Here is a 12,418-nt window from a genome sequence, read left to right as displayed (position 1 = left end):
ATTTCAGTAAGATGCATCCCAGCTTTGCATCTGAAATAACTATCTTGACCAGACTATGTTTTTTACCATTTTCCCCCTTTTTAAAAATTTTATTTTTAGACTTGTTCTCTCTGACCCTGGCAAAACACACCAAATTAGTTAAGATTAGGTAAATTCAAGATGATTTCAACTTGGATGGGGTACATGCCTGAGTTTTTTTAGTAGCTATCCTGAATATGATTTGATATTTTATATCTGAGCCCTTGACAGTTTACCAAGGACAATGAATTGCTAGAGAATAATAATTTTGAACTTGGTTCTGGTACAGTCTAGCAGTACATTGAATTGTAATTATCATTAGTCTGTTATTTAATTTTTCCTATTTTACATCATCAGGTTTTAGAACAAAATGATTCCTAAGTTCTGGTCATCAAGGCTACATCTGGTACTCAACAGAGGGATTTCATGTGTGGTTTTGTAACAGCCCATCCTCTTGACCTTATGACTCACTCTCTCCCTATACATGTCTATATAATTGGAAAGTTTTCAGTCACATATACAGAATAAATTAAAAAACAAGGTAAACATTTTTAGTGTCCACTCTAATATGACCAGCTGCAAAGAATTTGTTTAAACAAGTAAATGCAAGTACAGGTGAGAGAAAGAAGTTAGATTGCAATATTTGGTAGATTGTGATGTGCATACTGTGCAACTGACTAATAAAGATTTTTCAGATTCCAGCAGATGAATGGCAAAGTTCTATCATATTTCATAGCTGCATCCCTCAAGGTGGCTGAAAAAACATGCTGCAGAGATCTTTGTATCATTTTAAAAAGCTACGGCTGCATGACATATTTCAATTTTCTCCTTGACTTGAAGACAACCCCATGCAAGTAGTAAGCCTAGTTTATTGTTTCACCAACCTAAAATCCAGTGAGAGGAGATGAAATTCTTTGTTTTCTAATTTAACACATTTATCTTGGTAGCCAGTATCTATTTTCTACAAGTTTACCTGTAAGCTGACAGTAAAAAGTTGTGCAAAACTAGAATTGTATAAAAATTTATTATTTTAAGCTCTAGATATGGAAGACATCCAGGGGATAAAGACACCCAGATCATAAGTTTAGGATGAAACTCACTTGGTTCATGACAGCCCAGGTATCTGAAGGCAGAAATATAGAACAACAATAAAAATCAGATTAGGCTTTTTTTTCTTTGAATAAATAGCACAAAATTATTATTAACCTGAAAAATGAACCACTTGGTCAAAAGTGGAGCTGTATTTGAAAGTCTAAACACTCACCAATTGCATTTATTCTCCCAAAGTAAAGAATTTTTCTTATCAACATTATTTCTAAATTAAATGAAGAATAAACGACTTTTTCAGACCTCAGTTTGATTTCCATATCTATTAAATCTCCAAGGTAAAGCTGTTTAACAAAAAATTGATTTAGAAGCCCAAAGCTTTCTGAATGTGTGAAACTGGGAAGATGACACGACATCAGTCTCATGCCTGAGGTTACCACATCAAGCACAGTCCAAAAGGCAGATGGATTCCTTAAGCCCAGGAATGCTATAAAAGGCAGCATGGAGCAGCAGCAGGACTCAAAAGGAAGATACAAAAGCCCAAAAAAAGATTAATACATGTCAGATCCTTCAAGAAGTTTAATTTTCTCTGATCTCTCTTCTGAAATTTGTAGTAACTGGTGAGGAATCTCCACAGCAGAGCCACAAGACATTTTCACGTGGAACAAAATTAAACTGAACCCCTCCTTTGCTGAGAATGTTGTGCTGTCTATTTGGTCAATACAAGATTTAACACCTTTTCTGCTGATGGTTTCATAAGGGATCCTGCTGTGCATTCCTGCAGACTGCCAGCCTGTGCCACCTCAGCAATCACAGCTCACCACAATGCTGGAAATGACCAGGCTGCAGCTCCTATGGAAGCAGGGTAAAGGAACAACAGGACCATCACTCCCTCTCCTAAAAGCAGCAGGTGCTGTTAGAAACTGCACTGACACCAAGATGCAGCTCTGCAGTTGCTCTGTCTGTACACTGAAGTGCTTGTTTTCTAATTCTGGCAAACCAGGAATTGCCCAGAACTACACTAAATAATGCAAGAAATTTTAAATTCTTTCTTTCAAAGGCAAAGCATAGAAACACTTTGCCTTAAGACTAAGATGAGGACACTAAAAATCAGACATGCTACTTCCCAACCTAATGATTTCTTTTGTGTTAAAATCTAAGTTGCTCACCTTTTTGGAAAAGTTCCAATTACATTTTTTAAGGCAGTAAATTCAATTACTATGAATCCTCCACTGCCCTTCCCAATTTCCACAATGAAAAACTTTGAAAGAACTAAAATGGAATTTGAAGCACACCTAAGAGAGAACAAACAGCAACAAAGTACAATACGGCTAACAAGATACAAACCAACTATTTGTGTCTGTTTTTTTGTATGTGTGTGTATCTACATGGTGTTGCACAAGGCATGCTTATGCAGATAAAGAAGTATTTATAATTACCCCTGAACTAAACTCTGCAATTACACTGCACATACAGAAGTATCACACAGATACTTGGACAGAGACCAATGAAGTTGGAAGGCACTGCTGTCACATTTTATAGGCATGACACCACCAACATGGATCTCAGCATCACATCCCATTTCACAGCAGATACCTTGGCTGGATTTTAACAGATCATGTACAATTTTATTAGAATTATCAAAATCAAGAAGAAACGCTAGAACAAACTGTCTCATTTAAAAAAAAGTATCCTAAACTCACTTGGAGATTTTAAGAACTAAACTTTTGTTTGTCACTAGCTAGCTATTAATACAGGTAATTTCATGACAGAAAACAGTATGTATAAATCTGTGCTTCTATTTTTTATCTAAGTGGTGAGATTATTCTCCAAACAGAACTATGAAGCTCTTGGAAGGATTCTGTTCATATGGTCTGCAGCTTCTGTATCAAAATCCTTATTTTGATCGCCAACAGATGGCAATTTACTAAATGTTGTAATGTACTGGTATAGCAGTGATCATATGAATGCAGCTGCTGTTAGTTGGAAATGCCAAAGGCTTCCAGGTCAAGTCACTCAGGAGAAGCTGAAGCAGAAAGATGAGATGGAGGTTGGGCACAGAAGTAGCTGCCATAGCACAGGGCCCCGCTTGCCTGTGAACACACCCACTGGGATTCACAGGAGTGGAAATAAACTTTTACCAGTGAACAGATCTGCAAATAGAACAACAGAGAAGACTGAAGGTTTAAGTGAACATAGATGAGGGGGCAACATGACAGAAAATACAATTAAAAGATAAATAAAAAGCCAAGGGTTTCTAAATTAAAAGAATTTACAACTTTATATGGTTCTAAACTGTGCCCCCCTCAACTAAAAACCTGTAGATCTTTAGGGCCAGGTCTGTAGATCCTTCCTCTCCATCTACAAGCAGCTTAAAAAACAAACATTTCTTTCTCCCCACCCCACAGTCCAGCAGTAGAAACAGCACCAAGAGATGGCAGCATGCAGTCTCAAAAGTTGGGAGTTCATCTTACTTAAAACCAACTCCTCTCCTAAGTTATGCAGCAAAATTTACACATTCTGAGAAAAACTGAAACATAATTAAGAACGTGGAAAAGTACACATGAAAAATAAGGGAGCTGAGGCTAGAATACATAGGCACTAGCACACAGAACAGACAATATCCAACTTTTAACCATCCCTCTCCAATACAGGAAATGCAGAACCCGAAAGATGTCAAATTCAAAAGATTTAATCAGATCTTTGTCAATTTCTCTCACTTTAGCATAGCCATTAAAGTCTCTATTCAAAACAGAAGTATTTTTAAGTAATATGGGCTATAACTCCTCATGCTTCTATCTAACACTGAGCTTGTACTACTGGATATCAGAAATAAATATCCTTTACAGAGACACTCAGTTTTTTCCACCCTGCTCAGGAGCATGCAACTCCAATCTTAACTGTGCACCATGAAAAGCCAACTACTCGACCAAGTTCAGTAGTTCTCAATGTTCTGAAATATTACATGCAAACACTAAATGAATCATTTCCTCTAGCCCTCACACCACTCTCCTTTTAATCTTCTCTGAATCCTACTACAATCTATTACTGAGATTACCTATTTAGTTAATTGCCAAGGCTTGGCTGAAAAGATTTTTTTTCTATCCATAGCTGTTCATCTAAGACCAGCACCATCCCATGCAGTTTCTCCCAATGACACCAACATTAAAGTCTAGCAAGTGACCATTGTCTTTGCAAAAACCTCAGATCTAATTTCTACTCTGTTCCAGAAGAATCAATTTACCATTTCAAAAAAAGACTGAACGGTCTTGGAAATAATTTTGAGACCATAATTTTGAGAATAATGTCCATTATGTCTCTGTTTCAAAAAACAGAAGTTCTGCAACTGTTGAGTCTCTGACTATTTTATGCCTCTTAACGGCAAACACATTGCAGATGTCTCAATAAAAGTATCTGTAATCCTTCTTTAAAGCCAGTGATATTTTTTTGTTGTTGTTGTTTTTGTTGTTGTTCTTGGCTCTCCTATTTAAGAACCACTTTTAACCCCTTCTCACTCTTACAGGTAAACCTGTAGTTCTTCAATCAGTTTAATACAACACTAGTTAGTACTGGCAGGCTGCTCCTATTCTATATTCTCTCTCTGCCATGTCCACTTCCCATCTAAAAAACTTTCTTGAAGTGACTTGTGTCACTTGTGCTTGCAAACTGAGAGTGCATCATTTCTAGCTGTGCCTGACAGCCCTACTATTCTGTCAAAACAAGAAATAAGTTAATTTGCTGAATTTCTGGCTCTAGCTATCAACCGAGTGAAATGTCACACATTCTGCAACTAAGAATAAGATCAAAAGGAGTCAAGTGCACTAGTTGCAAAAATGAAGTTGCTAAAGTTAAACAATTAAACACAGTTCATTTTTTCTTATTTAATAAATTATATAAAAAAGTGAAACTTTTTTTTACACATTATTAAAAAACAGTTTCTTATCTAACTTCAGCAATAATACAAGCAAAAATGAAACCGATTTAGATTTTTGGGTGGACATTCCATATCCCATTTAAGTGGAGTCCAGTGCGCACAGCCTCACAAGTACTGATGACTTCTCACTCCCAGGGTTGGTCTTCTTTTGTGCTGCTCTGGTTCCACAGATGGCCTCACTGTTCATTTGGGGGGAAAAAAAAAAACCTCAAAACAAACAAAACAAACAAAAAACAAACCCATATTGCTTGGTCAACATAGAAAAAAAACTAACAAAATGTGGCAAGTTTCAACACCTGTTCAAACCATAAGTACTTTTGTATCATCATACAGATGTTCAGTTATGTTTGTCACAGCAACAGTAACATGGCATTTTATCATTAGCCTTGTAGAAAAAATGAAACCCGACAGTTTATGCACATACACACACAGAGTACACTTGACAAGAACACTTTTATGTGGTTTACATTTCACTTTTATTTAATCCTCAAAACTGCCCATATTGCAGGGATTTTCTTGATGAAATATGGAACTGAGCAATTAATTCTACAAAATTATGGTAAAAACTTGCTCGTTTTTCTACCTTTATTGCTAAGAAACTTTACAGGTGCACAGTTTGTAAAAATAACCCTTTTAAGACTGAATGCATACACATGCTACAGGATTCTAAAAAATGACATTAGCATAGCACCTCCAGATGGGGCAAATGCAGTGCTGAACACAGACAGAATGTTTACAAAGTTAGAACTGCTCATTTATTTTACAGCTTCTAAAGGGAAGAAATTGTTCAGTCCTAAAAGGGTTAAGTAGAAACCCTAATATACTTCTTTTTCTAACAAAGCTGCCACTCAATCCCACAGTACAGTGCTTGAAAACAAAGTCAAAAGTCTGGCACAGGAAAGTATACACATTTGTTCAGTACTCATAAACACAGCTGCTTTTGAAAGAAAGTAAATAATATGGTTAATAATTGAAGAGCATCTTAGTTTCAAGATGGACATCTCTATGGAGTCATTTAATCCACAAGTGGGTAGCTTACTTCCAATAGATAATTTAACTCACTAGGCATTAATATTTTCTATATGGGGAATTCATCAATTTATGTCTTAACGTCTTTTCAGGTAACCATTCTGATTTTTTAAGTCTGTGCAATGAAAACAAGTACAGAATACCATTATTAACATAGTTGTGGGATGCCCTTGGGGCAAATAATTAGGGAAAACATCAGCAGCAGATTATTAAGGACTACGCTAGTGTTGAATTCTGAAATGCAGTTCCAAGCAACAGAAAACAAGAAAAGGCATAGCTAAATTAGAGCACTCACTTTGCTTCTTCTTCCTAGAGTTGGAACTATAACAACATTCTGAACACAGACTCAGTTTCTATGTATACAGAATTAACAGCAGACTTAACAGCTAGACTTGAACAGTTATAAGAGTTTCATAGTGAAACATTTTATAAGTAGTTTTATCAAAATCTTGAGATATTGTTAATATCATGAAAACTGTTAACAGCTCACAAGGCCAATATATGTAACAATATCACCCCACAGAAAAAAAGTTCAGGAAGATAATATATCTGAACAACTGGATGTATTAACAACAGTAAGGACCTGGAAGACAATTTCTGTACTACAGAATAACTACTGGCAACAAGAGAGCCACAAGCCAAATGAAAAAATGTGGTTTAAAATGGTGTTGTAAGCAGAATAGGCTCTTTTTTCACCCACTTGGCTGTAGTGTGTAGAACAGCAGATATTAGGATAAATCTTTACAAGTCAAGGGATATTATATCTATTGGGCAAAATCACCGCATGTAAAGAAACGGAATATAAAAAGTATTGCATTTATATGTAAAAAAATTTAAAATAATGAGTATAAAAGCACGTGTCAAGTTCTGAAAAGCTATTTTAAATAGTCTTTGAAGGTTAAAAGGCTTGTTATGGTTTGCCTGCTGTGTGTCTATCATGGTTTCTTGAATACCCTCTAAATCTGATATATGTGTCTTGCTTATTTTAATTCTCAGTCTAATTAGTGATGAAATTCTGTGGCTCTTGAACTAAGCTGTACTGTAAGATATTTATGTGCTTCTAACAAAAACACTGTGAAACGATTCCCGCCACAACACAATAACCCAAAATTTTGCACACACAAAGGTAAACAGATTTGCAAGTAAATGCCAGTAAACAGTTTAAAACAGAGATAAGGCCACAATGAATCCTGCCCTTGGTCACTGAAATGGAGATGAGGTGAGGCAGCATTCACTAGTGCTAGGAACCAGCACTGCGACTACGTCACGGGAACACGTTCTGCAATACAGAGTCACGAGTATGAAGGCCTGTGGTAGAATACAAGCACATTTCAGGAGGACAGTGGCACTGATTTTACTAGTTGCTAAATATGCTTTATAACCAATTTCTTCCTTTAAACACATTGTTTTCACACACACAACAGAGCACTAAAGCAAACAGGTAGAATGGAGCGTCAGAGTACACAAACATGGTGCAGAGACAATGCCTTAAAATGGTGGTAGGTGTTGAAACTGGAATCAGTGGTCAGAAATAAAAACCCTATGAAAATGGTCAACAGGTACGCTTGTAAGCAATGCACTGTAGGAAACCACAGGTTCACATTTACACAGCAGTTGTGACTTTTGCTTCAGGGTACAGAAAAGGCTGAACACATAATGAAATTTTGGCTTTTAAAGAGGAAGATCACACTGTCAGAACTTGTCCTACAAGTCTATGCCTAGCTCTGTGACTACAAATGAACTACTGGCGTACGTTCAAATACAAATGAAGCAAGCAGGTCTACAAGGAGGGACAAAACATGGTAAAGTCAAAATGAAAAACAAATGCAATAACCAACAAAGTCAAAGTGCAAATGAGCCTTGAATTTATGCTGGAGAGAAGACTTGAATGTTGCACAAGCTGTTGGCAGGGAAAGGGAAACCCACAGGAAACAAGGATGGGAGGAGTTGACATCTTCATAGTGCTTTTATGATTTTCTATTTGCCCATTTCTAAGTAATAAAATTTACTTCTAGTTATTACTGTATGATCACTTCACAATGAAAGCACGTTCTCTATACAAGTGTTACACAAAAGTCTGGCCTAATTTACTGAAGAGTATGAAGAAAAACATGCTTGTTGTGATTCTCAAGTGATGAAGGGCATCACCTACAATCCCATTTGTAGCACATACTTCTCATGGTACTTTAGTTTCATGCCAACAAGACAGAAGACATGCTGCCAAATGAAGTTATTGGGAACATTCCACTTTTGAAATAAAACATTTAACTTACACTTAATACAAATTATGTACAAGATTAGAAAAACCTGAACAGATCCTGAAACATTTTCAGATGTAATATGACTGAGCAAGGAAGAGGGGGAGTAACCCAGTAACAACCCTTCAAAAACACCAACATTTGCCTGTGACAAGAACAATCATTAATATGACTGCTTGAGATGCCACTTTTAGGAAAAAAAAACTCATGTAATGTTAGAACCTCATGAATTATCACTATAAATACATATTTAAAAAAGAAAAACAGAAATAACTATTAACAATGACTGAAAACAGAGCACTAAAGTTAACATACATTGCATGTATTGCAGGCAAGGCAGAGGCATTTTTTAAAGCTTTTGCACAGACTTCATATAATCTTAAAAAAAATATGCTGGCCTTTACAAGGTTCTACTTGCTGAAATAAAAACAATTTCAGTTCATAAAAAGTCACAAGACTTCAGTTTAAAAAAAGGAACAGTTCCAGCCACAGACCAAAAATATATATTTTTTTTTTAAAACTGGAAGAGTATGGTAATTAGATTATACAAGCATGGTCAGGCTTGGAACCTGAATATACTTCAGAGCAAAAGCTCAGAGGAAAAAAAAATATAAACTATTTGGTAACAAAAGTGTACTATATGTTGTGATACAAAAAAGGTATGGTGAAAATGTACCTTTTATACTAAAGCTTATACAAGTTCCTTGGTCCATAAAAACTATGTTGTGTTCATGTTTTCTAGTTTGCTCAACATGTATCCCAGCCACATTTTTGTTTCTTGCCCACTAAAAAAAACCACAGCTGAAAAATAGATTTTCAATAAAGTTCTTATGTTTCGGATGTTGGTTTTTTCTTTTTTTATTGTGGCTTCTGTTTTTAAGATCAGCACTTGCAGGTAACAAGGTTGAAATCATATCACCTAAAATGGAAAAGTGTTTTCCCATGAAACCACAAAAATTGTTCAGTTCTCTTGAATGTAGCACGAAAAGTCAATGAAAGTCCAGACAAACAACAGTAGTTAGGAAACTACGGTTGCCGTAGATGACGTGACATTGGTGGGGTTTGTGCTGACGCTTGTGTAACTTCCCTCACTGTTTGTGTTTGTTTCACTGGAGGCCATGAGGCTTGAGTTGGCTCTGAGGATTGCTCCAGCAGCACTGCAGTGTGGCCGTGGCCCTGGCTCCGGTGTGTATGTGAAGGTAAGGCTGGTGGAGTAAATGATGCCATCGTTACGGACCAAAGTTACTGGAACCTGCACTGGCTGTCGGACCCACCGCCAGCCCTCTCGAAACGCAGAAATGTCTGGAACAACACAAAGCATGCTCTCTGCACATCTGAAAAACAGGAGAGTCAACTGAGTACAAGGTCCTTAACTTGAAAGCATTCAATAGAACAGCTCTGTTGGAAGGGGACCTACAATATTCAACTAGTGCACACACCGACCACTTCAGGGCTGACCAAAAGTTACAATCATATTATTAAAGCCCAATTTCCTTTATTTGGTTAAACACAGAGAGGCTTGGGTCATCAACTGTCTTTCTAGGAAGCCTATTCTAGTGTCTGACTACCTTCTCAGTAAAGAAATGCTGCCCAATGTCCAGTCTAAGTCTTCCCTGGGGCAGCTTTAAACCATTCCTAGGCATCCTGGCACATGATAGCAGGAAGCAGAGCTCAGCAGCTCCCTACCTCCCCTCCTCAGGGAGCTGCAGAGAGCAATGAGGTCACCTCTCAGCCTCCTTTTCTCTAAACCAGATGAGCCCAAAGTCCTCAGCTGCAACTCCTTGGGCTTTCCAGCCCTTCACCATCTTTGCCACCCTTCTCTGGACATGTTCTGGTACCTGAACATCCTTCTCAATGGGGAGCCCTGAACTGCAGGCAGTGCTGGTGGTGAGGCTGCCCCAGTGCTGACTGCAGTGGCACAGACACATCTTCTGACCAGCTGGATGCAGTTTGGTCTCCATGCTGCCAGGGCACATTGCTAACTCATGCTGAGCCTCTGCCAACCAGCCCTCCCAGACCCCTTTCTGCCGTGCAGAAAAGTGTACACTTGACTGTGTACACAAGTATACACTCTTCAAAGTGTACACATCAACACCCAGTAACACACAAACGCCACAGAAGCAATAGAAAATACTGTACCTGTACATGGTTTCAGCTTCCACATCCCCAAACCAGACACGTAAATTTGGAGTGAAGTTCTGTCCTGTAAGTTCCAACATTGCTACATCCCCACCACCATTCAACTGGAAACGGAGCAAACAGAAAAAGAACAAGAAAATCCCCCCAATATGTATTATTAAAAATATACACTCTCCCCTCAGAAAAAACCCAACAAACAAAAAACTCCACCAACCAAAAAAAACCTCACAAACAAAACCTTCACATGCAGATAAGCACTTTAAACAGTGCTGTTTTTATCAGCTGGACAAAACCGAAACACAAACACAAGCTACACAACTGAAGTATAAAGTAGTAAAACCTCTAAAAGATACTGCCAATTAATTTGATACTATGAAGGAATTTCCAAGTTTTGATAATAGCTGCTTAGAACAGATGTCAACAAGGCTTTAAAAACAGAACAAAATCTTTCAGAGAAGCTGTCAGGGGAGCTTTAAGTTTTTCCTCTGACAAATGCTGTGGCTTTTTTTTAGTAAGGTTCTCTTTGATCTATAATTGGCAAGAGTCAAAACCAATTTCTAAATAATCAAACAGAAGTTCTAAGGATATCATTACCATGGTAGTTTCAGAAATTAAATTCTACAATACAATATTAAATTACAACAATACAATTATTGTAATTAATTGTATTAATACAATATAAAAATTCTAAAATACAATATTAGTATTATTCCTATGATGGATAGGCTCATGTATTCTGAAATTTAAGAAAGAAAAATTATAACAACAAAGTAATTTTATTATTTATAAAGCTATTAAAACTGTTTTCCTACACTATTTCACAAGGGTACCATGAAGGTTACATGAGTAAGACAAAAATAATCTCACAGAAAATCAGTTTATTAAAACAAACTACTAACTTACTTGAAGACTTTCCACAACAGGCACAGGTGTCACTGGAGCATGGACTGGACCCATCCCCTCATAAAATGTGTATTCTGCTTTGTCTGTGCTAATGATTGTCCAAGAAGCTCCATCATTAATCATTTCTTTATTTGGTTCTTTTGGGCATGGAGTGGCCTTAGAGAGAAAGAAAAGTTTAAAATCTGATCTGCAGAGATATTTGTCAAGTCACAGACCTAAAAACCAACTCAGCCAGTAACAATGCCTGTTATTTCAAAAACACGTTTCCTTATGTTTTCCTCTAAAAATGACCTAGAGAAACACTCTCCACATTTCAGAAAAACTACTAGAAAAGTAGTAATTGTTAGGACACCATACCTCTCACCTACAACACTGTTACCTCTCCAACCTTATGTTTGAGTTTTATTTTAGTTCAACTTTTCAAAGTTTCAATGTTATTCAATAGGCATTAACAAAAAAACCTACAGCAACTGGAAGCAGCTGCTTTAAAACAGATATCTTATAAAGGCAAAATGTCTAAAACAGCTACAGAGTGAAGTGGAATACTTTTCATTAGTTATGATTTTCATCTGCTCAAGATATTTTTTTCTTTTTAGAGTTCTTCACCCTCCACAAAATGACAGAAAACACAAACCTGTATTGCAGCATTTGTGCAAAGGCACAAGAGAATAGCTGAAGTGACAGCCTTACAAATTAGAATAATGGAATCACAGAATGGCTTGCACTGGAAGGGACCTCAAAGGTCATCTAGTATCTCCCTCTAAATACTACTAAATTAGTATACTTAGACAGGTAGATACACAGAAAATACACAAACAATTTTTTTATGGCAACAGAAGCCTCTCTGAACAATTTCACCACCTAGCAACCCATAAGAAAATTGTGTATAGGTTAAAAACAGAAAAAAATGGGACAAAAAATTCTAATAACTAGATTATATTTCCCTCCATTAAGCTTTAAGGGTATATTGGTAGGTAGGTAACCATAACCTTCACTCTTCAAACTGGCAGATAAACTTCAATTAGCATGAGTCCATATCAGATGTTAAAAAACAAAGCTGCATTTTCATCTGGACTCTTCATTCTGGTAT

At 36.9% G+C, this 12,418-nt stretch overlaps 1 protein-coding gene across 1 annotated transcript in view; it reads right to left on the bottom strand.

The window, feature by feature from the left end:
* Nucleotides 1-5,027: 5,027 nt before the first annotated feature.
* Nucleotides 5,028-12,418, bottom strand: part of RBPJ (recombination signal binding protein for immunoglobulin kappa J region) — a 58,759-nt gene continuing 51,368 nt past the window's right edge. Inside the window, exons 9-11 of the mRNA XM_058024984.1 lie at nucleotides 11,329-11,484; nucleotides 10,426-10,529; nucleotides 5,028-9,620 (exon numbers count right to left, since the gene is read on the bottom strand). Of these exons, the coding sequence (XP_057880967.1) occupies nucleotides 9,305-9,620; nucleotides 10,426-10,529; nucleotides 11,329-11,484 (576 nt within the window). The 3' untranslated portion in view covers nucleotides 5,028-9,304. The remainder of the gene's footprint in view (nucleotides 9,621-10,425; nucleotides 10,530-11,328; nucleotides 11,485-12,418) is intronic.

This window comes from Melospiza georgiana, chromosome 5 (genome assembly GCF_028018845.1).
Source record: "Melospiza georgiana isolate bMelGeo1 chromosome 5, bMelGeo1.pri, whole genome shotgun sequence".
NCBI classification, from domain to species: Eukaryota; Metazoa; Chordata; class Aves; order Passeriformes; family Passerellidae; genus Melospiza; species Melospiza georgiana.
Note: the sequence above shows the minus strand (reverse complement) of the source record. Positions and strands in the feature narration are given on the sequence as shown.